We start from the raw sequence: 26,766 nt of genomic DNA on the forward strand, positions 1-26,766 counted from the left end.
AACTACGCAGAGCCCATGAGTGGAGAAACAGCCCTTCAAAATAAAAGCTGTGTGCTCAAGGGCTGCATGCTTCGAAGGATGCAACCCACACAGCTAAATATTTCATAAACATGTTAGCATATAAAAAGATTAAAAAAAATTTGTCCGTGTTCAAATGAACTATGGGTATAATTTCTATTATAAAAGCTATTGTTTTTCATTCGACATCTTTAAAAAAAAATCGCATATTCTATTCGGTGTTGCTGTAGCCTTTTGTTAAGAGAGGTTTTATTTTGATAGGTATGACAGGACATTTAGATTGCTTTTTCCAAAGAACTGGAAAGCACGTAAACGTAAAAACTTTGGCATAAGAAAGGTACATGGCAACATTCTTTGCTTGACTTTAGTCTAAAAAGGTAAGCTAGAGATTGTATCTTGCGGTTTCTCACCGAGGGACTCTGTCACCGCAGACCTACTAGTTTAGTGTTTCTTTTCCACTCCATTGTCCTCTTGGGTAACGGAACAGAGCTACACACACATGCAAAAATGAGAATTACAACTTTACAGTTAAAGTTAAATGTGATATTAAAGGTAAGGTTGGAGCTGTAGGTAGACGCTGTTTCTATATTATGTTGGAATCCCGTCAACCAGGATCAGCCTCGTTATGATCCGTGTTGTATTTGGATCTTTTATATGATGACAAGCAAATAAGCGAGAAGTAAGTTTAGTAAACAAAGTGAAAACGTTGTCTTTCCCCATGTCGAGCTTTGTACTAATTCAGATATAGATACGCATGCGGCAGGGTTGCAGTGTGTCAGCGCGGGAGGGAGTGTCTGGTTACCAACAGTCAGTGAGAGCTGGAGGTGATCTTTAACCCAGATTTCTGCTCTGTGACCTCGTTTCGATCAGCTGGCGAGAACAAAGATTTAATGAGTAAAGAGTTGGAAAGGTTGGGCTTTGCAAAGTTTTCAAACATTGTTTTAGGGTGGCCTTTTCTTTCTTTTGAAAATAGGCATGGAAGACAATGATGAAGAGGAGCTCTGCAATAAGTCCAGTAATCCAGTAAGTCATTTGTTAAACTAAAGTGTCTAAGTCTTATGTCCTTAAAGCTACGTAAAAAAAAATTCCCTCTGCTAATTGAATGATTATTTACACTGCAGAGTTGCAGCACCTCATTACAGGGAGTGCAGAATTATTAGGCAAGTTGTATTTTTGAGGAATAATTTTATTATTGAACAACAACCATGTTCTCAATGAACCCAAAAAACTCATTAATATCAAAGCTGAATGTTTTTGGAAGTAGTTTTTAGTTTTAGCTATTTTAGGGGGATATCTGTGTGTGCAGGTGACTATTACTGTGCATAATTATTAGGCAACTTAACAAAAAACAAATATATACCCATTTCAATTATTTATTTTTACCAGTGAAACCAATATAACATCTCCACATTCACAAATATACATTTCTGACATTCAAAAACAAAACAAAAACAATCAGCGACCAATATAGCCACCTTTCTTTGCAAGGACACTCAAAAGCCTGCCATCCATGGATTCTGTCAGTGTTTTGATCTGTTCACCATCAACATTGCGTGCAGCAGCAACCACAGCCTCCCAGACACTGTTCAGAGAGGTGTACTGTTTTCCCTCCTTGTAAATCTCACATTTGATGATGGACCACAGGTTCTCAATGGGGTTCAGATCAGGTGAACAAGGAGGCCATGTCATTAGTTTTTCTTCTTTTATACCCTTTCTTGCCAGCCACGCTGTGGAGTACTTGGACGCGTGTGATGGAGCATTGTCCTGCATGAAAATCATGTTTTTCTTGAAGGATGCAGACTTCTTCCTGTACCACTGCTTGAAGAAGGTGTCTTCCAGAAACTGGCAGTAGGACTGGGAGTTGAGCTTGACTCCATCCTCAACCCGAAAAGGCCCCACAAGCTCATCTTTGATGATACCAGCCCAAACCAGTACTCCACCTCCACCTTGCTGGCGTCTGAGTCGGACTGGAGCTCTCTGCCCTTTACCAATCCAGCCACGGGCCCATCCATCTGGCCCATCAAGACTCACTCTCATTTCATCAGTCCATAAAACCTTAGAAAAATCAGTCTTGAGATATTTCTTGGCCCAGTCTTGACGTTTCAGCTTGTGTGTCTTGTTCAGTGGTGGTCGTCTTTCAGCCTTTCTTACCTTGGCCATGTCTCTGAGTATTGCACACCTTGTGCTTTTGGGCACTCCAGTGATGTTGCAGCTCTGAAATATGGCCAAACTGGTGGCAAGTGGCATCTTGGCAGCTGCACGCTTGACTTTTCTCAGTTCATGGGCAGTTATTTTGCGCCTTGGTTTTTCCACACGCTTCTTGCGACCCTGTTGACTATTTTGAATGAAACGCTTGATTGTTCGATGATCACGCTTCAGAAGCTTTGCAATTTTGAGACTGCTGCATCCCTCTGCAAGATATCTCACTATTTTTGACTTTTCTGAGCCTGTCAAGTCCTTCTTTTGACCCATTTTGCCAAAGGAAAGGACGTTGCCTAATAATTATGCACACCTGATATAGGGTGTTGATGTCATTAGACCACACCCCTTCTCATTACAGAGATGCACATCACCTAATATGCTTAATTGGTAGTAGGCTTTCGAGCCTATACAGCTTGGAGTAAGACAACATGCATGAAGAGGATGATGTGGACAAAATACTCATTTGCCTAATAATTCTGCACTCCCTGTATAAAGACTTAGTGTAGCTCAGTCAGATCAGAATATTTTATTAACCCCAGGAGAAAATAGTTTTGTTGTAGATGCTCAATTAAAATACAAGTATGAAAGATGGAGCATGTAAATCTTCTATAGAAATAATAAGGCCCTCAAAGAGCAATGTTGAATAAAATATTACAAAGTAAGTGATGCATGTACAAGAAACAAGTAAACAAGATATTACAAGTGAATATAATCCCAGAGGAGTTGTAAAGATTAAACCCACAGATAGACCCATAAAGAGTTTAATTTCCACAGGTAGGAATGATTTGGCATTCTGTGGTGCATCGTGTTCAAATGGCTTACTTGAGTCAGAAGATAAAAAGAACTAAGGGGCATAAGATAAGAGAAAATATTAGATGTACCATAAGGTGAGGATGATTTTGAGCCGTGATTCATGCAAACATGCTCTAGTAGTAGAACATGTAATCAGTAAAAGAAACTGTTTATGTCTTTCCCCCCATAAAGACAACATTAATGACAGAGTTTTGACACCTCAGTATATATAAATAAAGTTCTGGTTTGATGACTACCAGTATGTTAGTTTATGAGTTTTTCCAAGGGCAACTACATAGTCAAAGATCACCCTCACTAACATCTGATGCACACCAAGTCATTTTGTTCTATAAGAAGGCCTGAAATATGACAGAAAAGAGCTTCAAGGCTTACTCCTAGTCTGCTTTCATTGAATAAGAAGTTAAGGGGTTGTTACATGGAAACAAGAAAGCAAATAAAAAAATAATTTCAGTCTGAAGAAAGTTGATGGGGGATGACTTAAAACAATTTGTTTTAGAGGTTGAACTGTAGGGCTGTACAAAGGATCAGCATAGAGCAATTAAGAATTCAAATCAAAATTTATTTATATAGCACATATTAAAACAACAGTGTTGACCATAGTGCTTCACAGTCAGTAAAAACATGAGACAATTAAAACAAACAGTAAAACAGGACAACAAACAATAGGTAACAACACAATAAGCTAGAACAGCCAACTAGTTAGAATCAAAGGCCAAAGTAAAAAGATAAGTTTTAAGACGTGATTTAAAAGACTGAATAGACTCGGCAGTACGAATATGAACAGGGAGGTAATTATAACTTTGAGTACATAAAATAAGTCTAATAGACCCCAGGAATAAAAACACGGAGCTGGAAATTAACAGATATTTTCCACTGTGGCTCTCAATTACAACTAATATATTATAGAATATTGTGCAATGCTTTATCAGACTGTTAGATCTTTTGTGTGAAAACAGACTGTATTTTAATCTTGTCTTGACTGTTCCCAACCCTGATTCTTTTCTGAATGCACACCCTGGCTCACCTTCAGCTGTGAGTCATTTCATTTCCTTTGTGTTGTCTCTGATGTTTCATAAGCTGGTTCCGCTGGATAGGCTTAAGGCCACGATGGAACTTTTTGTGGAGGAACGGACAGAAGCCAATATGGTAAACAGTGGAAGTTGGCTTGTGTGCCTTTATATACTAAACAATATATAACAAAAAACTGAAAGGAAACAAAAGAACGAATTAAGTAAATTCATGCAAATAGTGACTAAGTGTGAATGCTTTCTGTTATTACTGTATGTTTAAATATTATTTATATTCCTTTAAAGGTACTCATTGTATTCAGAATAAGTTAAATTTAGAAGAATTTCCACCAGCAGGGGTGGTGTTTTACTTTCTGGTAAAAGACCACTCCTGCTAGTGGAAATTGTCCACCCATGTAATAAGAAAAGGCAGTATTTAGCCTGACACATATTCTGTTTAACAGACAAAAGCTACAACCTATTGATCCTTCAATACATAGATATATACATCTGTAGATTGATGTAGTGATCTGTTGATAGAGAGATCTATAACTATCAGGTGATAAGAAGCCAGCTGAATGGTAGAAAAAGATCCAAGCCAATGCATTCACCCTGTTGGTCATTAGAGATACCCAGCTGGAATAATAAGCTGGTCACAGGAGGAGATAGATGCCACCGAGGTCTTCACATGTATTCTAGCACCCTAAGGCTCTATGAGCAACAGAAAGAGGGAGGGTGAGGGTTAAGGAGTGTCAGAGCCACAATCCAAGATGAAACACGGAGCATCTGCGAATACATCCCTCTGAATGGGATGTTCCATTGACAGAGAGAGGAAGTGGCAGACATCAAGAAATCCTACCAGTGGCCAGAAATGGGCGGACTAAAGAAAAGGATAGAGGTTTTTTATCATGGCAGCACAAGAACAGGCACTAAGCATCAGATCAATAGAGGCAGGACTCTATTACAGCTGACAGGTTCTAGACTGCAAAGGTGCCATGGAACTGATCAACACAGAGCAGCAGGATGCAAGGTGCAAGCTGAGACCGCAAACACCGAGGCACAACCAGTTGGCTAGAATCTGGAACATCTGTACCACATATGGACAAGAAGTCCCCAAGTCCAGATGGGAGACACCACTAAAGGTGGTTGAGAACAGTGGAGCTAAGGTCCTGTGGGACTTCCAGTTCAGGACAGACTAGCAGGCGCTGGCACAGTGGGGTTTGACAAGGAGCAGCACCATCTTGTGGTAAAAGTTGGTCTTGCATGAAAGTATGGTTTGGTCCTGTTTTAACTTAAGCTGTTTATTTTCTCATTACAACACAGGCAAGCTTTTTAAATACTCTGTTGACAGCCTTAGTTGAAGGTTTGAATATACAAGGAGTACTTTTAAAATGTGTTTTAGCTTTTACTTTTTTAGGTACACAAATGTGCAAGTGAAAGTGTTTTGATGTTGGGTATGCTGTTTTTTTTTTTTTTATTTCTTCCAGTGGACAGCTGTACTGATCGGAGCAGTGATGGTGATGTCTGTCGTTGGAGTTGTTGTGTTCCTCCTTTACAGACGATACAAACTATCAAGTCAGTTCTCTGCAGGCTGCACACCCCAAACCCATGCTGTTTCAGTGTATCTAAAAATATTCAGTGATGAACAAGTTGCAGAGCTCAGAGTCATAAACCTTATAGTTTAAGTATAGTTTAAGTATAAGAGTTTTCTAGTCTACCATTGATATGACTGTTTTAGCTGATGTTTGTTGTTAAAGTATTACTGCAGGGTGAGATTTAAATGCAAAAATAGCTTATAAAACGTTTTGAATGTAAACTATTAGATACTAAATACTATTTGTACTACTATTTCTGTCTTGGTTAGTTACATTAAACAGGTGCAACTGAAACAAAGAGGTGGACAAACTGTCCATAAGTTAATGTAATTCAAGTCAATGATGGTATGTCTTCAGCTGTGATTTAAAATACATAAATAACTTAATTAAACAGAGTTGCAGTAAAAATGTGACAGTAAGGTGACCTTTAGCAGATAGCCTGAAACTATTGGACAGTGCTTATTGAAGGAGCAGTGTTTTATAAATCAACAGTTACATTGCAGAGTTAGATTTCCTGCTCTGTGCTGAGCACAGACAGATCTTACAGAGGTTTTGTGGTTCTTTTAGAGGAGGAGGCTGGGGTCCCCCACTACCGTTTTAGGAAGCGAGACAAAGTGATGTTCTACGGCCGAAAGATCATGAGAAAGGTAAGTTATTTCTTGATGCACACTTTGAGGGCACCATCACCCCCAGCAGGCGCCCTTCTGTTGTGTGTGTTTTATAAACCATGTGTCCACAGTCTTTGTTGTCTGTTATCATATTTTGTTTTCCTTTTATTAATCAAGCTAAAGATGATGGCAAGAAACAAACTTATTCAGGAATCTTGATGACTCATTTGAATGCTATTTTTGTTTACTTCACTGCATGATCACTAATAGTTTGCAGAAGTCTTTACTGAGTGACAAATGTTAGCTGAGGTTGCACTGACCATTTTTTGAGTAATTGATGGTACTTAAAAAAACTGAAAATTTTACAGAGAAAAACAAAACCTCAATGCAGGTCTGCAACGTCATGTATATGCTGTACAAGTTACAGAGAACCTCAATCTCTTATAAGCAATCATTTAGTGAAACAGAAGAGACCTTGGGCAAAACCATACACTGTATATAAAAGATGGACATAGCCACCATTATGTTACTTACCCAATTCAGGACTCTGCATTTCAAGGTATTTCAAGGCCTCACCATTAGTGTTTTGGCCACCATAGTGTGAGGCTTTTCAGAGCTTAAAGTGACTGTAATTGTACAAAGAGTGTGGAGCACTAACTTATCAGCTAACATGTGTATTCCAAAAATACCCGAAGTTCACCCACTAAAACTGAAGCACAAACTTGCTGAGTCGTCTGTAGGCACCAACAGGACAAACAGAGTCAAGATGTTCAGTTTAGTGACTCAGGCTCTGCTAGTTACTAAAGCATTTTAACACAAGGGTTTATGGGGAATAGTCATAGACAGGAGAACAGACAGTATAGTCAACCAATCATCCATTGGTTTGTCATATTCAGTTTTGAATCCTGGGAGTAAGAGTTTTTGCTGTCACCATCTTGCTGTCTTGAAATTTAACCCTTTAAAACCGGTCAGAGCGTGTCCACATCGTTTTGCGTAACTATTTTTAAATCCACATAGAACCGGAACCACGTAAGTTAGCACAATGATTTTTTTTGGCATATGAAACTGTAGTAGTTGTACTTACATCTTATGCCATCAGCTTGCCCTAGGTCACGGTTTCCTTCCACATATAGCTTTGTAAAATATACTTTACAGTATATAAAAATTGGTGTATCTCAAAAATAGAACTATGAAGACACTCAAAATACATTTCCTGTGATGGGAAACTATTTTGTGTAACTTTTTTGTATTTACAGTTTTGAGGGATAAACCTCTTAAATTTCTCTAACTAGAAATATATGGGGGAAAAAACAAAAATGATTTTCAATCTTTTTGTACTTTATTGCACTTTTTTGCAATTTATGTAGTTACTATGGACTTAATGCATACATATTATTAAAATTTGGGCTATAACAAATTTCCCACGTGTGGGACTAATAAAGGTTATCTTATCTTATCTTATAACGGTTGTATTGATGTATAGCAACTTGAAATGCTCCCAAAAATGGCACTACAGCATGTAAAAATATAAAGATAAGCTCCCTAGGACTTGGTTCTATGGTAGGTCTTATAGGGTTAATGTAATTAGTGAGTGGCAGATCTGACTGTGGATCCACCCACTCATTTGATAATGACTTTTCCGGAGCATTTCCTGGATAACTATCCTTCTAGTTTACTTGATGTTTCACTCATTGTGACCCAAAATGAGTCACTGACACCATAAACGCGGTTGGAAAAAGAGGCATTTTTCCGCATCTTTCTTTAGGACCAGAAGTGTTTTTGCAGCCACAATTACTGAGGCCTTTGAAAATAATGCAGTCTTGCTGTGTACATCTTTTAAACTGTCCATGGGAATTAATTTCTTTTGAAGGTGGCCTTAGTTTAGGAACTGTAGTTTTTGGCACTTTTGCATCAGTTTTATTTATTTCTTTAGCTTGGAAGTTGCCACTTTGGCAAAACCTTGCTAGGAAAAATTCTAGTTTCCTACAATCCCGTTGGGGGATGAGAGGGAAGAAGGAAGGAGAAAAGAGAAGCAAACGCAAACTACAAGAGAGACAAGACAAAAGTCAGTGACAAGCAATAATGGCTTATAAATGCTGAAAAAAGGGAAGTGGAAGAGAAGCGTGAGTAAATCGAGACACTCCGGGTTTTTTGCACTTCCAGTTCATTGGCAAAACCTTTAAATTTTTTTTCTAACAACCTTCTAACTTGAGTATTTTTAGCTAAACTTTTTAACATTGCATCATAGGAGGTTATAACAAAGGGATGGTTAGTGGTTACACGATACCACCTGGAAGATATGGTCGTTGATTTTTCCTTTGTGACTGCAGTGTATAGTCATCTTAACTGAATGCTGTCCAGACAGATTAGTGATGACAAATCACAAAGACATTAGTGTGCTGGAATTTAGCTGGTGCTAACAGCCTTGTCATTAGGCATGGCTGCTAGAGAGAATCATATACCTTACAGTATCTATATCTATCTATACTGGTACGTGTATTATCATCAGAATGCCTTCTGTGTAGCATCATGTTTCTCTTTCTTGCTGTTGCAGGTTCAGACACTTTCCTCGGTGCCTGCTTCCAACTCAAACTCAGCCGTGCGGCAGCGAGTGAGGAAGAGGACTAAAGTTCTTTCTATAGCTCGCAAGTGAGCGCCTGTATAAACAGAAGAGGAAACATAGTGTAAAAAAAAAAAGCAAAAGAGCAACAAAGTGTGATAAGTGTGTCTGTTTTAGGATCCTGCGCATTCGTAGGGAGCCCCCGACCCTGCAGCCCAAGGAGCCTCCTCCCTGCCTGCTGGAGGCTGACCTCACTGAGTTTGACGTGCAGAACTCCCATTTACCCTCTGAAGTGCTGTACATGCTGAAAAATGTCAGGTCAGTACTCTTGATACATAATGGGCCTCATTCAGCACCAAACTCAGAAAGTAAAGTGATTCACAGAGTGCTAATGAGTGTTAATGTCAAATTAATAATTTGAATAATTCACTCAATTTTTATATTTATATTTCAATGGGTGAGCCTGGTGTCCATGCAATTCCGTCTTGGGGACCTTCAAATGCAACTTAGTGTTATCTGTAAACCAGAAAAGAATGACTAGGTCATTGTAAGGATTCATCTGTGGTTTCGCAATCAGTATTAGGCATATTCATTCTTTGATATGTAGCATGATTATCCCAGCTAGCAGTAACAGAACTATGCCGTGTACACACAGGGTGCTCGGGCACTTCGAGAAACCTCTGTTTTTGGAGCTGTGTCGTCACATGGTGCTGATCCAGCTGCACCAAGGAGAGGGACTCTTCCGACCCGGTGACACTGATGACAGCATTTACGTGGTTCAAGATGGCCGCCTGGAGCTGTGCGTCCACGAGAGTGTAAGCACCCGTGCAGCTTCATACAGTTAAATGAGCTGAATATAAAGGGCTAGTATTGATTCGGGGGGCACATTCTTTTTGATTATTAACACTCCAGATGAGTACCAGTGCTTCTTTCTGTTAGGTCAAAATGATTGATCATGCCAGCTTGAAAAAAAGGAATTCAATTGAATGGAATATTTTCTTTCTCTCTTTGTAAAGCCTAGAGATGGTTGTGCTGGAAAGTACCAGTAGATCAGCAGTTTCTGAAATCGTCAGACCAGCCCATCTATCACCAACAACCATGCCATGTTCAAAGTTATTTAAATCACCTTCCTTCCCCATTCTGTTGCTCAGCTTCACCAGGATGTCTTGACTGGCTCGGTTCTTGTGTGCTGTTTTTCTGTTCTGATGTTCTGTTCTCACTGTGTTTATTACTGCAGGATGGCACCGATGCCGTAGTGAAGGAGGTGTTACCTGGAGACAGTGTTCACAGTTTGCTCAGCATCCTGGACATCATCACTGTATGTGTGCGGTCCCTCTCTCTCTTCATATATCTCTCACTGCACTGCTAATTGAGGAATTCTTTTTGCATTTTCTGTATTAGCGATTTCTTGGTTTCATAAAGCATTTTACTGCGAAACATCTCCTCTGATCTGCATCATTTAATTTTCAGGGTTACCCAGCACCTTATAAAACAGTATCTGCGAGAGCTGCAGTTCCCTCAGCTGTCCTGCGTCTTCCAGCTGCAGCTTTTCAGTCAGTGTTTGAGAAGTATCCAGAAACTCTGGTTCGTGTCATCCAGGTAAAGTGTCCACAGAAAAAAATGAATCATATTATTTATTAGCTGGGCTGCAAATACTGTATATATGCTCTCCACGAGTAAATAGCATTCAGCAAAGCACAGGGCGATGATTAAACTGAATCCACCCTGTACAGCTAAAAAAACAAACACATTTTCTCTGTCACCTTTCCTTCTTGTCCTGTAGATCATAATGGTGCGGCTTCAGAGAGTGACATTTCTTGCTTTACACAACTACCTTGGCCTTACCACTGAGCTCTTCAACCCGGTAGTGCTCTTTCATTTACCAGTACTCCAGACTGTAACCTGTGACATGAATAGTGCAAAACTGTTTTTGATTGGATCATTTCTCCTCGCACTCTTGTGTTGTTTCCTTCTTTTATTAACTCATCATTTTTTCCAGTTATGAAACACTGTCTCAAAACAGAGAGTAGTGCTTACATATAGAGACACTGGGTAAATTCTGTCTGGTGATCCGCAAACAGGTCGTTTGGTAGGACTGGTACTGTACAGTACTACCATTGGTAAAGACAAAAGTCCACAGGACACATTTAACCAAGTAATCTTGCTAACAGAAGTACTTTGTGCTTTCTGCTCTTGTCATGTGAGCCTTATCTTTGTTTCTGCCATTCTTTTCTGTTGCAAAAGCTTTTTATGTTTGTTTTTTCAAAGTGTTTTCTTCAGAGCACATATTTAGTTGTCCTGCAAGGTGTGATATATACCCTAATGATATCAGCATATAACAATTGTTCTCCATAATCTCAAGAGACCCCTGATTTTTCTTCGAGGCTGCTAAGTTACCGACCTAGAGTTTAGATTTTGGGAATACTATCAGAATATCTGAATTTTGACTTTTTTTAAAAAAAAATTTTTTACCCAAGACCTATGTCTTCATCCAAAACATAGGGGTGGTTTTAAGGTTGGTTGGTCAGCTGCAGACTCCTAGAGGTAGCCTAATCTGTAGTATTAGAAACATGGTTTTGGGCTTTTGAAAAGTTTTTTCTCAAAGTCAGAGTTTAAGTTTGATTCTTACTAATATTGATTTAAGATTTCAGATCATTTAAGAAAATTCTTGTATTAAAAGGTGACTTTGTTGATTAACTTGTGTTTCTCAGGAGAGCCAAGCGATCTCCTTGGTGTCTGTGGCAAACGTTCTGTGTGAGACTCATCCACACAAAGGTTTCCGCAGGCAGCAGTCTCACTCTGATGATCTGGGCTCTGAAAAAGCTGACACGGGTCAGAAATAACAGCATTTTCTCAATATGTTCACTATGAGACGTAAGCGATGTGCATCAAGTAAAACTGCTCATGTTATCTGTTTTTTGATGTAGCAGAAAAGTCCAGCCTCTCTTCCATGTCCACATCAAAAACCAAGAGATCCCGCTCCCTCTCCAACCCAATTACTGTTACAGGTATACATACATGCAGTGTCACTGTACACACACATATATGTATACTTATAAAAAAGTAAGGGAATTGTTGGCTTTTTTGACAGTGCCATGATAAGCGTTTATTGTTTTGCATATTTGTCAAATTTAAACATTTCAGGTCATCAAACAAATGTTAATATTAGACATATCTATCGATTGATCGATAGATAGATAATACAAATACAGGTAAATACAAAACGATGATATACTGTATACAGTGCTGCTGACTTTAACTGAGGATACAGTCAGGAGAATACTTTAAGGCTCTCCTTAATTTGGGTTTTGGTCAGTTTGGGTTTAAACCAGTCTCTGTTCAAACTTGTGGCTTAACCTCGTAGGACCTTCACATATGTGAACATCACATTTTGGGTTATTTAGACTAAAATACTCTTGCTCTACAAGGGCCTGATATCCACTTACGAAGACATTATACTGCTACTGTTCTATCGAAATTTTAAACAATTTGTGTTTTGCAGGGGAAATGTCACCTGACTTCAACAGTACATACGTTCCAGGTGCCAAAGAGGAGACGGTGCCTCATAGTCCTGTCAAGGTCTCTGCATAGAAACTATCTTTGTTACACTTTCAGGGAATTGCTGGTTTATGTTGAACATTGGGCATACAGGGCATCTAACTGTGCACCCATCACACCATATATGCACATACACAGTTACTAGAATGAGTGTGGATCTCACACACATTGTGTTTTTTTGTCTTTACCTCCTCAGTCTATTCTAAAGAAGAGTGTGACAGTGCAGCAAACTCCATCTGCTGTGTACCATTACAGTGATGCAGGAGGAGGAAGTGTCTACCATAATAAAGTCAATGCCATTTTCCAAGCTGCTAAAAAGGATTTGCTGCAGGTCATCCAATTACAGGTAGCTTACAATGAAAAACCACAGGTCAACTGAAAACAAATGAGGAGATCGTGTTTTTAGCAACAGTAAAATTCAAAAATATAAACTTTATTAATCCCACAGTGGTTGTATATTTGAGTCCTGGCTACTTCTGAGACTGTCCTCTGTGTGTTTTTTTTTGCACATGTCAGGACCCCAGTCTGCTGGATGGGAGGGTGAATCTTCGCCAGGTCAAAGCTGGATCTGTTGTAGGCCACCAGGGAGACCAGGTCAGTTTAATGACAACGGACAAGAATCCTCATCCTCCTCTTGCTCCTCCTTGTGCTTCTTCTCCTTCGCCTCCTTCGGTTTCTTCTTCTTCTGCTTGCTTTGGATTACCAATGCTTATTGTAATTGGAGCAAAGTAATATTCTTACATTTAACTGGCTATTAGTCTCAGTAGCTCAGTTTAATAAAACAAATGCAGGTCTTAAAGGTTCTCTGTCACATCTGTTTTCTTTCTTTTCTTGACGTTTACTGTTCCTCGTTTAATCAGGGTACTTGTGGATATTAAAAACTGGGCTGATCGAACACATCAGCTGATACTGATTTAAGAATGTGTTGCTCAGTTTTAAAGAGGATATGTTTTAAACCGGCAGCACGGTGGCACGGTGGTTAGCACTATTGCCGCACAGCAAGAAGGTCCTGAGTTCAATTCCAACACCAGGCCGGGGTCTTTCTGTGTGGAGTTTGCATGTTCTCCCCGTGTTTGCGTGGGTTCTCTCCGGGTACTCCGGCTTCCTCCCACCGTCCAAAGACATGCAGCTTGTGGGGATAGGTTAATTGGATAATCCAAATTGTCACTAGGTGTGAATGTTCGAATGAATGTGAGTGTGAATGGTTGTCTGTCCCTGTGTGTTAGCCCTGCGACAGACTGGCGACCTGTCCAGGGTGTACCCTGCCTCTCGCCCTATGACAGCTGGGATAGGCTCCAGCGCGACCCTGAAAAGGATAAGCGGAAGTGAATGGATGGATGGATGGATGTTTTAAACCATGGGAGAGTCAGCAGAAACAAATGAGCATCAGGCTGCTGAAACTGCAGGAAAATCCAGCACTATCACCTTTTTGGTTTCATGCCACTGACTGGTGAAAAGTCACAAGACCTCATTTTCTTCTCTACATGTTTTTCAGGACGTGAGTGTGGCCTTTGTCATCTCAGGGCTGCTCCATGTCTATCAGCGTATGATAGACCGCGAAGAGGAGACCCTGCTTTTTGTTACTCACCCCGGGGAGTTGGTGGGTCACCTGGCTGTCCTCACAGGGGAACCCCTCATCTTCACAGTGCGAGCGCACCGAGACTGCACCTACCTCTCCATTTCCAAGGCCCATTTCTATGAGTATGGCCGAGCACATGCACAAGCAGTCAGCTGTTTGCTTGCCTCAGTGTCACAGCCAGGCTTCAAATACATCTTAATTTTAAACTTTGCAGGATTATGCGCGAGGAGCCCAGGGTGGTGCTGAATGTGGCTCACACTGTGGTGAAGAGGATGTCGCCATTTGTTAGACAGATCGACTTTGCCCTGGACTGGATGGCTGTGGAGGCTGGACGTGCCGTCTACAGGTACTTTTACTAAAACTGTTAATGTGCAGGCAACATAAACTGCAATTACTTTCGATTCAAAAAACTTCCTTAATCTATGGAAACACTTTTAAGTTTAATTATTAATTGTGATGGAGTCAAAACACCTAAAAATTTGCCTTCACATTCCCATTCAGTCCACTTGCACTTGTCCATCTGCAGTGTGCGCTAAATGTCATCCAGTGTAAACAAAGCAGCCAATGAAGTTGAATTTCATTTTGAGAAATAGAGCATGAATTTCCATGATGTTCTCACATGCAAGGTGTCATAACAGCTCTGAGAATAGCAGCAGAACTAAAAGCAGATGACTATGAGGTGGGAACTTTAAGTGGGAACTTTGTGATCACAGCTTATAAATGTGTGATTTAAATTGATGGACTTTTTTTCTTACATGATTGCCTGTTTGCTTTTAGACAGGGAGACAAGTCAGACAGCACCTTCATCGTCCTCAGTGGCCGACTGCGCTCTGTCATTGCAAAGGATGATGGGAAAAAAGAGCTTGCCGGGGAGTATGGCCGCGGAGATCTAATTGGTGTGGTGAGTTGTTAGAATTGTGACCTCCTGTTTAAGTTTGAGAGAAAGTTTTAGAAAAAATGAAAGACGTGGAAAAACAATATTTTGTACCATAACATCTCTTTCATGATTGAACAGGTTGAGGCCCTGACCCACATGAACCGAGCCACCACAGTCCATGCTGTTAGGGACTCAGAGCTGGCCAAGCTCCCTGAAGGAGCTCTGAACTCGATCAAGAGGAGATATCCCCAGGTTGTCACTAGGCTGATTCATCTGCTGGGGCAGAAGATTCTGGGCAACATGCAACAGGTCACTGGACCCCTGGCTGGTAATCTTTTACTGTTTTTACTTTGTGTGTTTTGTGGTTTAGGTCCACTTAGACAAGGTTCACTGTAAAACAGTACAAAGTTGTCCTGACTGATCCTTTTATTCTACAGAGGTGAAACAGTAGAGTTACAAAGGAATCAGTGCTGAGGTGAACTGATCGATCTTTTTACTGTTTCTCCTCTTTGACTTTCAACTATCAAACATCAGAAATTTGTGGTGTAGGTGGTCGTGGGTGGAGTTTTAAGTCTTGATTATAAATTTTTAGATAAATTTTTGGAGAATATTGGCTTTGACCATTAAATTTCTTTGCTGTGGCATCAGTTTGCATAGTGTGTGAGTGTGTCTGAGAATTGTGCTAGCCTGTGTCACATGCTAGAAGCATGAGCGTTTGAAACCCTGGAATTCATATTGGAAACACTATGAACAATGTACAGAAGATTATATTGCATATGTGAAATATCTAATGGCAGAAACTCTTCAGCTCGTAGTTTAGGTCTCCACACGCCTACCAGCAAGTGGGATGCTGGGAACCCAGTCTCCAACCTGTCCACTGTGGCCATCCTGCCTGTGTCCGAGGAGGTTCCACTCACTGCATTCACTCTGGAGCTACAGCATGCGCTCTGTGGCATTGGTACACACACACACACACACACACACACACACACACACACACACACACACACACACCATTAAAACAGATGAAGGGAGTAATACTGATTATTCCAGTATTACTGATATGGGATACTATTAGCTATTAAAAAGGGGGGCATGCATTAAGTTGTTTAAACTTAACAGTAAGTCTTTCTACAGGTCCCACTTTACTCCTGACCAGTGACAACATAAAACAGCGCCTGGGTTCTGCTGCTCTGGACAGGTAGATCACGGAAATAAATACAGCTGTAGTTGAAATTGACTTCTGCAGTTTTTCATAGGTTGATCTAACTTTAATGCAGTGACATGCTTCTACCTCATCTCTACCTCAAGTGTCCACGAGTACCGCCTGTCCAGTTGGCTTGGCCAGCAGGAAGACATCCATCGCATCGTCCTCTACCAGTCTGATCCCAGCCTCACACCATGGACCCAGCGCTGCATCCGCCAGGCTGACTGCATCATCATTGTGGGACTGGGTGAGCAGGAGCCCACAGTGGGTGAGGTCAGTGTAAATATTACCTTATTTTGTAGAGTTTGAGAAGAATGTGAGTTAAAGCTGCAGGAGATGTTACTATTCCACAGCCAGCCAATTACAACAGCTTTTCATTCGCTTTTCTTTCCAAGCTCCTTAGATAATGCTTGTGTTGAATTTCAAGAGAAATCAGAGGGAAATTCTTTATTTGGGAAACATCTCCTGGATACATAGATACCATATAGAAGTTGTAGAAACCACATCTGTTTGTGACACTTAAATACAAGTCTGCGTTAAAGGTGTTTATTGCATTCATGACGACCTGAGTGAAAGCTCTCTGCTCATGTTCTGCATGTGTAGTTGGAGCGAATGTTGGAGAGTAGTGCAGTCCGAGCCCAGAAGCAACTCGTGCTGCTTCACAGAGAGGATGGCCCACCGCCCAGAGGGACGGCAGAGTGGCTCAACATGCGAAGCTGGATCTCCAGACACCATCATCTGTGTTGCCCCCGCAGGGTGTTCTCCAGGAGGAGTTTACCCAAGCTGGTACAGACTACAGAGTCTTCACTAACCACTGACCTGGTTAGCAAATGCCTACATCTCTTTCTGTGTCTGTGACTGCTTTTTTCAGAGGGAGTTATACCAGCGTGTGTTTGAAAAATGTCCAGATCGTCATTCTGACTTCTCCCGCCTGGCCAGGATCTTGACCGGAAACAGTATCGCCCTGGTGCTAGGTGGAGGGGGCGCAAGGTAGTTCTGCTGCTTGGGAACATATTTATTGATTAACCACTTAAAAAGGCTTTGTTCAGCTAACTGAAGTTTTGCACTTTTGCGCTTAGATCCGTGAAAATATAAATGTCTAAATTAGTGCCAGCCGCTGGTCTCAACCTCTTGCTTACAACCCCTACCCACTCTCCTTACTTCAACAAGAAAACCCCACTCACTCACAAATTCACCTGCTACATGGAAGGACACATGGCGTATGTCCACACTGCCAAAATGTTTGTTTGATGTAGCAGAAGAGGCGAATACAGAAAGATAGTGAGGAAAAAAATCACAGTATACCGAACGTGTGGATTTATTTATTTAGTTTGCTCAGTTTTTCTTTCTTAGTTTGATTGTTTTTGCCCTAACTCATCTGATAAGTAAATGAAAATATAGACATTTGGTTAGCAAGGTGCTGATACGTTTTTACAGGTGGACATAAGACCATATTGATATTTTGTTGATTACCATATGAGCCTTCCTCAGGTTGGGAATATCTGCGCCAGAGTTTTGGGTACACCTTACTGTTACTGCTACATTAGGATTTGAATACGTCTGACGCCTGAGTTATTCTTACTGAAATATTAGATCAGCAGAACAGTTCTTTTTTTGTGTGTTTTTCTTGTTGTGTAATGACTGTTTTTTTTCTTGATGAATCTGTTTCTTTTTTCACCGCTCTGGCTTATCCTGGAGCTCTGGCAAGGTAGGGACCTGAGACACCCGATGATCACATGACTACAGCAGTAATGCTTTTACATGTGACCTATTATTGAATCTGTAGATTCAGTCTTAGCCATAGGTATTTGCTGTGTGTCATCTATGTAAGCACTTGTGGTTACATTTAGTACTTTTACTGCATCAGTACTGGCAGTTCAACTGAACCCTGGGAACTATTTTTTCTTCCGAAATGATTTGCAAATTCTTGCACCGGTGTATTGCTAACACCCTGACAAATATGTTGTATATTGAAATTAATTCAACATAAGCATAGCAGTTGTTGTGAGAACAGCATTTGTAGGACACAACCAACAAGCATTTGTGGTATATAATCACACGGTCTTGATGCTGATGCGAGATTAAAGTAAAAGGCATGAAAGTAACACATTTGCTTACTTAAAAATGAGCTATCCAAGTTGCTTCCTGCCAAAACTGATGAGCACTGCTATCTTTCTGGCTCCATTTAAAATCATCTGAAATATTTTTATATCAGCACTTAAACATGCCCAGTAAATTGCCAGCTGTGTCCTATTTTGGTAGCTTCACCAACATGAATGGACAGTTTCTGCTTTATTAGCTAAAAGTCGATATTTTGTGCCTATTAGTGTAAATATTTTTATATAAAGTCTAAATATGAAACTAAATAAAATATCTATTTGAGCAAGATATTGTGAATATTTATAGTACATTTTATTAGTAGATTGTGTTTCCTAGCACTTTCTTTATTCTAGCTTTAGCCAAGAAGAAGCTAACAATTAATGTTTCATTAATATTTTTTATAATAAAGCTGTATTTGCAGATACATTTAAACCAGTAAGTAAAAAAATCCACATGATAATGTAATTGTGCAGTGACACATAATACATCCTGCCTCAAGTCTCCCATCATCACCAATTAAATATAAATTTTGTTAAATGCAATATGATTGTTTAAGGCTGCACTGTCTCCTTGGACTTTACATTCAGTCACTGCGTGCAGGACTTGGGTAGAACTCCTTGTGCACATATTGGTATATGTCTGAAAAGGAAAAGAAATCGTCTAAATGAATGTGTTTCAGAGGCTGCTCTCAGGTGGGCATCCTGCGGGCACTCAACGAGGCGGGGATCCCTGTGGACATGGTGGGTGGCACCTCCATTGGCTCGTTCATGGGAGCACTGTATGCTGAGGAGAAGAGCATCAGTCGAATGAGGGTCCGGGCACACGAGTGGGCCATGGTGTGTGCATGACACACTCTGCTGACACCTGCACTGATATTTTTAAAGAGTTTCACCTCCCTGAAGTTTCACTAGTTTCACTTCTAGATTTCTTTAGACCCAAGTGAAAAGCTGAATTGTTCTTTATCAACCATGGTGTGTTTTTCTTCACTTCCCTTTTTTTAAAACTTTCTTCTTCAGGGTATGACTTCATACTTTAAGAAGATCTTGGATCTGACATACCCAGTTACCTCCATGTTTTCTGGAGCCTCCTTCAACTCCAGCATTAGCTCAGTCTTCAAGAACAAACAGATAGAGGTAAGGAGAGGAGTGTTTCAAACACCAGCAGCTTGCATCATGTGCATGTAACACATTTCTTGCAAAGTCACAGCTCACGTGCCTTTCTGTGTTGTGTTTTTTTTCTGTTTCCAACCTCTCCACTGCCAGGACCTGTGGTTACCGTATTTCAACATTACAACAGATATCACAGCTTCCGCTATGAGAGTTCATACTGACGGTGTGGGAAACCTCGTTTTTCCTCTAGTACTAGAAGCACTCTGACCATTTAAGGAGCTCCACTCTTTCCTCAGCTCTTTAAGAAGGAGCTGAGGAAAAAGAAGGGAAAATATTAATTTAATTGTGAGATGTTTTGTACTTAACCTAATCATTAATTTGTGGACAGTGTTTTCACACACTTCATACTTGTGACTGTACGATTGTCCTACATGATTAGGTTCGTTGTGGCGGTATGTCCGGGCCAGCATGTCTCTGTCAGGTTACCTGCCACCGCTTTGTGATCCCAAAGATGGACATCTGCTCATGGATGGAGGTTACATCAACAACCTACCTGGTGAGAAACACTGAGAGGGTAGTAAGCTTTTCTACTCGCGCTGTGTACGAGTTGAAGTAAACTGTGGTGATCGCTGTTTGACTCACAAGAATAGTTATGTCAAGGTCCTCTGTATTTGTAAGGTAAAGGATCCACACTAATAATAACAGAGAAAACCCTTAAAAGTCAGACAGTCTCTATGAGCAAGCACTTGGTGACAGTGGGAAGGAAAAACTCCCTTTTTAACAGGAAGAAACCTCACATCAGAACATTAGGCTCAGGGAGGGGCGGGCATCAGTCAGACCAGTTGGGGGTGAGAGGAGGGAGACAGGACAAAAGACACTCTGTGGGGGAGAGCCAGAGATTATTAATAACTAACAATTAAATGAAAAGTGGTGTGTAAACGCATAGTGAGGGGAAAACAGTGAGAGAAGAAGAAGCCCTCTGTGCATCATGGGAAGCCCCTAGCAGCCTAAACCTGTTGCAGCATAACCTTGAATCCATAAGGAAGGATTAAAGGTCACCTGATCTACCCTCAACTATGAGCTTTATCAAACCCCCCTCCCCAAAAAACAACATCTTGAATGACTTAATTTACATTCATAGTAAACATGACCAAACTTTCTAATAATGAGATCAGCATATGATTTCTGTAAACATGTTTATCATATTGTTAGCTCTGTATGATGCCTCTGAGCACAGACAGCCTTAACATCTGAAACACACAGCCCTGTTTGTGAGCACAGAAGCCCCTCCCACTTGATGTTTCTGTCTTCCTTTTATGAGAATCTCCACAGACACGTCTTCCTTTTATGAACAACAGCTGATTGGAAGAAAGCTGCCTTCAAGAGAGAAGAGCTAAAAGTGCTCATTTCATAGTGAGGATGGTCATTCAGAATATATAAGCAGTCATTAAAATATGGCTATGATGCAAGCAGATGCAGACCACCGTTTAACAACAGATATTAAGAAGACTAAAGTGGGTATCGTGAGACAGCATGCTTATCTGCAAACTGCAGAGATGTACAAAGCCAAAGAAAGTAATATTAGCTTATCAGTGGGCGTATATGATTGGCAGATACACAAAGAAGAATAGAAACAAACATTTTTGACTATATTTATTAGCTGAAAGAGGAAACTGGTTATCAGAATGTGTCTCTCATGATATCTAGCTGACGTGGCTCGCTCCATGGGTGCCAAGGTTGTGATCGCAATCGATGTTGGAAGTCGAGATGAGACCAATCTGACCAACTACGGTGATTATCTGAATGGCTGGTGGTTGCTGTGGAAGAGGTTCAATCCACTGGCTGAGAAAGTCAAGGTGCTTTGATTTTACGACAGCCTGACGTCAACTGTGGGCAGAATGACGGCCACTAAACACTCTTTGTTCTGCCATCATAGCCCTGTCAGACTGAACAAACTTTCCCTCCAGGTCCTGAACATGGCAGAGATCCAAACACGGCTTGCTTACGTTTGCTGCGTGCGGCAGCTGGAGCTGGTCAAAGACAGCGACTACTGCGAGTACATCCGACCGCCTATCGACCGCTACGGCACACTGGAGTTTGGCAAGTTCGATGAGATTGCTGTGAGCTTCTCCTCTCTTCCTCCATGTTTTATTTAATTCTATTTAATCTGCTGGCCCACAAACTCACTGAGAGGTTCACTATCTGCAGGAGGTGGGGTACCAGCATGGGAAGACACTGTTTGATGTGTGGCAGCGCAGCGGTGTGGTGGACAGTATGCTTAAGGACCGACATCAGGAGGAGTTTCACAAGACCAAAACTGGTCACGTGAGTGTAAATAACAATACAAATAGATTGTTCAGCTGCGATCAAGTTCGACTCTTGTTCTTACTCTTGTTATATAAGTTTGTGTCAGATACACAGGTAACCTAACCAGGGCCCTCTACTATAAAACAGCAGCTCACCACATTTATGACTGTAACGTTTAATAGTCCATCATAACTAACTACATACAGATTTACAGACGTTAAATGTTTTCTCCTGTAAAGCAATTTTAATCGTATGTTTTCAGAGACGGTTAAACCCTACCTATGATATCAGAGGTTTAATGGTGATCCTTTTCCCTTCATCCATCCATTTTTTTAACTCTTTATCCAATTCATAGTCACGAGTGGGGCTGGAGCCTGTCACAGCTGTCACAGGGTAAAAAGCCTGCGTTGGACTAACAGGTCAATAGTCCATCGTTGGAGAGAGGCAACCATTCATGTTGACATTCAAACCTTCAGTCACTCAAGCTACTTGTTAATCACCAACTCATGCAGCTAAAGTAAAACAGTTTCTCTCTTTCAGAAACTTTTAGAAACTCAGTTTGAGCACTTTTTGAAGCACTTTGTTGTTTGGCTCCAGCAGAGGGACAAAATAAAAAACTTTAAAGGTCTTTAATCCTTTAAGCCCTGAGCTGCGTGTCATCTTTAAAACTCTGGATCTGAGTTGTTATATTGGTCTACTGCATTATTTTATTCACTGTTCATAGCTCATTAATTATTTATTGTTTTTTATTCAGCATTATTATTTAATTTTCTATTTGTGAATATTTATTCACATATGCATTTATTTTTAAATTGCTCATAATTACATTTTAGTGTATCTATAGACTAAAGTGAATGTTTATTTGCTTATATTATTTGTTTTGTTGTTTGGCTGTCGAGTACTACAGTCTGCAGTCACAGACAGTATGAATCCAGTGAAGGTGGTCTTAAAGTCTTCGCTGGAATGATGAGCTCTGTCTTTCAGGTGGTCACATGTCCAAATGCCTCCTTCACTGACCTGGCAGAGATTGTGTCGAGAATTGAACCCGTCAAGAATGCTTTAATCGAGGGTTAGTAAAATCTAAACTAGAAATCTGATTTCTTACATGAACAACGCATATTACAATCCATACTATAATTTATTATTTTAGCTTCTTTTTATCTGCTCTTCATTTAAAAGCCTGATCAATGAAAGGTTCTCCTGCCGTCTCTGATTTTGTCCGCCTAGAGGAACTCTCTGATGAGTACCAGACAGACTACGATGAAGAGGCGGTGGAAAGTGCACTGTCTGACTATGAGGCGTTCACCCCCGGTAGTGAGCACACAGAGGAGGAGGAGGAGGAAGAGACGGCAGATACTGCTGAAACTGTGTGTATTAAATCAAGCTTTACATGAACTTTGTCAATATTTGGCTTATTTGGACCTCCAAAACACTCAAAAATTAGAAAAATAAAAAGTTACATGTAAAAAAATCTTTTAACAGGATGAAGACGTTCCAGTCAGAGTTCGGCGCCGATTGAAGAACCCCCTACAAAGTGCTCCTCTGTGATTTCTTGTCAGGTGTGCTATGACTGGAGCACAATGCTCACTCTCCAGTGCAGTGTTGGCTGTGGTCCAGTGAGCAGCGACATAACACGCTTACTGAACACTTCAGTAAGGTACAGTCGATGCTGCCTTCAGAAAGTCACAAGTTGCTGTCGTGGTCTCCTTCGGGCTGATGCGATGCTCTCCTACTGTCGGAGCACCTGTAAAGTTAGGCAGTTTGGCAGAATAGAAGTTTTAATAATGAAATGAATACATCTTAAAAAAAACAAAAAACAGTGTGTTTTGTTTTAGCTTGTTTTATCGTCACAGACTCTGACAGTGTAATTGCACCACCAGTCTTCAAAACCTAATACTTGATAAACACCGAGCCCTTTCTGGGACAGTTCTCTTTCGCCTTGCTGCTTCCGGCCGTGATGTTCTGATCCATACAGTCCTATACAGTATTCTGTTTTATACACATTCAAGTTAAAAACTGTTATGTCGTTACAGAACACTTCAAGTACAGTGTTACCCTCGTTTCCATCCAATAATAAAGGGATTTCTCCTCTTTAAGAACAGTCCGCACACACACACATGTGCCAAATGCACTCTTAACAGTGGCTGTAATAAGCTCTTTCAGACAGTGTGTGCATCAATCACATGTTGAATGTATGTTTTTTTTTACATGAAGGATTACAAATGTGTATGTCTCCTTTCAGCTTGTGTTCCAGTTTCTGTCTAACTTGAATGCATAATTCAAAGTAGCTGATGATTGAATATATCATTAATGTAGCTATAGATGGTTCTGATCAACAATATCCTCACATGTCATGGCATTAAAGTTGGAAGTATTAGTGATGACTGTATTCTACTTAAGGGAGGTGCTTTCACAGATTCACTGTCACAGGAATCCCCTGGTTGGTGCTAGGTGGGATAAGGCTGTGGGCTGCTCTGCTCTGCCATCACTGATAAAGTACGTTGTTGATTACATTTACACTACACACGTGTCGCCCATAGACATGCCCAAGGACGGATAGACACATGTACTTGTGTCACACTCCATGCGAGTTAACATGGAGGGCACAAATTGGAGGAGTGGCTGTCTTGAGAAAGCCCTGGTGTGACACGGGTGTACGACAGATTACAAAGTAACACTGTCACTGCTTGTAAAATCCTATTGAGAAAAATCCTCACATCACAACTTCCCACTGTATATGCACATGGAATTTTTTTATACTCTCTCACATAGTGTGTCTCTCATCAAGTTTATTATCAGTTCCAGTTTTCAAAAAGAACCCCCTTAGTGTGCCAACCAAACATGTGTTTGACTATTCCAGTTTTTTTTAAAGCCATCCCACCACATTTCAGAGAAACACTTCTTCAAAGCTATCTTAACACTGCACTTTTTAATTACTTAAAAAAAAACTTTTTTGTAACAAAACTATATTTTTGATATTTATCTGACAGCATAAGGTCATTACTTTCATTCTTTCTTATTTTTATAAAAACTGTTGCAGTTTTGAAAGCTTTCGGGTATCTGTTAGAAAAAGCAAATATATTGAGGGTGGTGACTGTGAGCTCTGAGACTATATTCAGTTTTATTAATCCATCTCTTTTTTGATGGGCACAGACACTGAGATTTGTTTGTTCAATCAGTGCTGTGAAAGCATTGGTTCTGTGAAACAACTTGGTTTACTTCCTCCTCCTTTTAGGCACCTTTCTTCTGATTGGCTGCCCCTCTCGCTTGCATTTGGAGCAGTCTGAATCCTGAGCTTTTGGCTTAGGAATTACTTGTACATACAGTAAACCATTTGAACTTTGGACATGCCTAATATGAACATCAGCCATTGTGACAGTATGAAACTCACCCACGTTTATGTTGGGTAATTATGGTGCAACATTTGTAACTCTGCAGAGTGTCATCAGTTCCTGAATCACAGCAGAAGAGAACATGCCCATGGCTGATCCAGTCTAGCACCAACCACGCCTAATGGATCATTATTATTCCTCCTGTGCTTTCCATTTCAGAATGGTGTCTTAAAGAAGCACTATGTCTCATATTCTGTTAGTACAATTCATTGGAGAACATTTTATTATGCATGCTGATACATACTGTGTTTTTATTTGCATAGTGTGTGATTTTTTTTTTTTTTTTTTTTTAAGAATTAACATTGTCTCAAATTGAAAGTAGCGCATTGTGCACCTATCAGAAATGACCATTTCAGCTTGACCATCACTGACAAGCTAACTGCTGCATGCTTCATAATACATAAAAATTACTAAAATACTAATGGTAAAATGATCTAAATCTTAAAAACAAGAATCTAATTTTTCTAACCAAGTATACAGCACACCATTTACCTTGTTGTGGCAGGGAAAACACAGATGTAGCTAATATCACTAACAGTGGCCATGAGACAGCCGAGTTAAACGGGATGAAGAGAACATTGAAGCTATTCAGAACAGGTGTTCTTCAGTATGACTGTGCAGGTCAATGCAACTGTGCCATTAAAGGGCCTTACCTTTTTTATGCCTCCTGTCTTTACACCAACCAAACTTCAATTTTAAGGTCTGGAGTAAATGAGTTTTACTATGTAGTTTGTCATGCAGTTGCAAGCAGCACTACCTGCCCTGTCTGGGAAATGAGTACCTAACATTAGCTCTGCACTATAATGGATCATTATGCAGTTTAAAGCCAAGTTTTTTAATCACTGTGGTTTATTATGTGGTGTATTAATATTTCATATCAACTGACTGTCCAAGTTTTACAAGAAAACAAAAGTTAAAGTTCCATAGAGGGAATAGTTACCATGACATTGCATGTGAATAACTGAAATCTTTGTTTTCCATTTGTTGTGATGTTTCATCCTTAAACAGAATTATGGAGAGTGATTTTGAATGTTAAATCGTCAATACACTGTGTGTGTTTATTTCTTTAATCTGTGGCCTGTCTGAACGCCAAAATGATGCGATGCTGCATAAGTCTGCAGATAAAATGTTGTCACTATCTCCAAAATAAAACTGGAAATATATGCTTTTTTCAGATGGTTATTGGTTCACACGACAAACTTATAAACTATAGAATTGTGTAGGCCTTCAACTTGCAGAGTTTCATCATATCAGAGAGCTGAAAAATTTGTTTCAACTCAGTTCAGTTTTTTATTTATCTCAGATATTGTATAGGATATGATGGGGCCTGATTATTCAAAACCTTTTTTGTGAGGAACAGGCTTTTAAAAGCATTTCTGGATTCAACAGGGAACCTATGAAGAGAAGCCAATATGAGAGAGACATTTTTATGTCTAGTCTCTGTTGCTATTCTCACAGTGGCGTTTTGGATTAGAGTAAGTATCCTGTTACACGCCAATTTATTTAGACTTTTTGGGCCAACTACAAAAACTCAGTTTTGCCCAAATTTAGCCGTAGAAGGGAAAAAAAAGATCATCCACCTATATCCTAAAGTCATCATATAGCTTAATAGATGAATGTAAGTGGATATTATCATGTAAAGTCACAAACTCTTCAAACTTTGTAGTAGGCATTGAGCACACTTTATGCACCAAACTGAGGATCTAACTAATGTCTGCAGATAAGGGGAAGCTATAAATAGATGTCAAAGTTTCCATGCCTGGGGAGTGTGACTGAGAAATGGGAGTTGCAACAAGATTGGCAAGAGCAAGAAAAGATTCTCATCTATAAATCT

At 40.2% G+C, this 26,766-nt stretch overlaps 1 protein-coding gene across 9 annotated transcripts; it reads left to right on the forward strand.

The window, feature by feature from the left end:
* The first annotated feature begins 243 nt into the window (after positions 1-243).
* Positions 244-26,491, forward strand: pnpla7b (patatin-like phospholipase domain containing 7b). 9 transcript variants are annotated; one of them, XM_005949704.3, is made up of 35 exons: positions 244-355; positions 992-1,041; positions 4,111-4,179; positions 5,528-5,615; positions 6,203-6,282; positions 8,798-8,892; positions 8,981-9,121; positions 9,459-9,618; positions 10,041-10,121; positions 10,274-10,402; positions 10,587-10,667; positions 11,515-11,635; positions 11,731-11,811; positions 12,306-12,382; positions 12,558-12,707; positions 12,878-12,955; positions 13,857-14,062; positions 14,155-14,286; positions 14,718-14,841; positions 14,956-15,145; positions 15,626-15,775; positions 15,955-16,018; positions 16,129-16,297; positions 16,628-16,810; positions 16,896-17,014; positions 18,804-18,960; positions 19,141-19,257; positions 19,387-19,456; positions 19,673-19,789; positions 20,941-21,089; positions 21,201-21,353; positions 21,442-21,558; positions 22,525-22,609; positions 22,768-22,907; positions 23,023-26,491. In XM_005949704.3, exons 2-35 carry the CDS (start codon positions 994-996, stop codon positions 23,086-23,088), a joined length of 3,987 nt encoding a protein of 1,328 aa, XP_005949766.1. In that variant the 5' UTR covers positions 244-355; positions 992-993; the 3' UTR covers positions 23,089-26,491. The 9 variants fall into 9 exon arrangements, with proteins under 9 accessions (XP_005949766.1, XP_005949770.1, XP_005949767.1 ...); XM_005949705.3 differs by having other exon boundaries at positions 289-395; XM_005949708.3 differs by lacking the exon at positions 4,111-4,179.
* Positions 26,492-26,766: the final 275 nt, after the last annotated feature.

Source organism: Haplochromis burtoni, unplaced genomic scaffold, assembly GCF_018398535.1.
Source record: "Haplochromis burtoni strain Fernald_Lab_line unplaced genomic scaffold, NCSU_Asbu1 Contig_699, whole genome shotgun sequence".
NCBI lineage: Eukaryota > Metazoa > Chordata > Actinopteri > Cichliformes > Cichlidae > Haplochromis > Haplochromis burtoni.

Excerpts from the sequence above, each read along its gene's own strand:
- pnpla7b (XM_005949704.3), top strand. The coding sequence starts at position 994 with ATGGAAGACAATGATGAAGAGGAGCTCTGCAATAAGTCCAGTAATCCA. Across the intron at positions 12,708-12,877 it reads TGCAGGTCATCCAATTACAG|GACCCCAGTCTGCTGGATGG; the intron begins GTAGCTTACAAT and ends TGCACATGTCAG. Across the intron at positions 12,956-13,856 it reads TAGGCCACCAGGGAGACCAG|GACGTGAGTGTGGCCTTTGT; the intron begins GTCAGTTTAATG and ends CATGTTTTTCAG.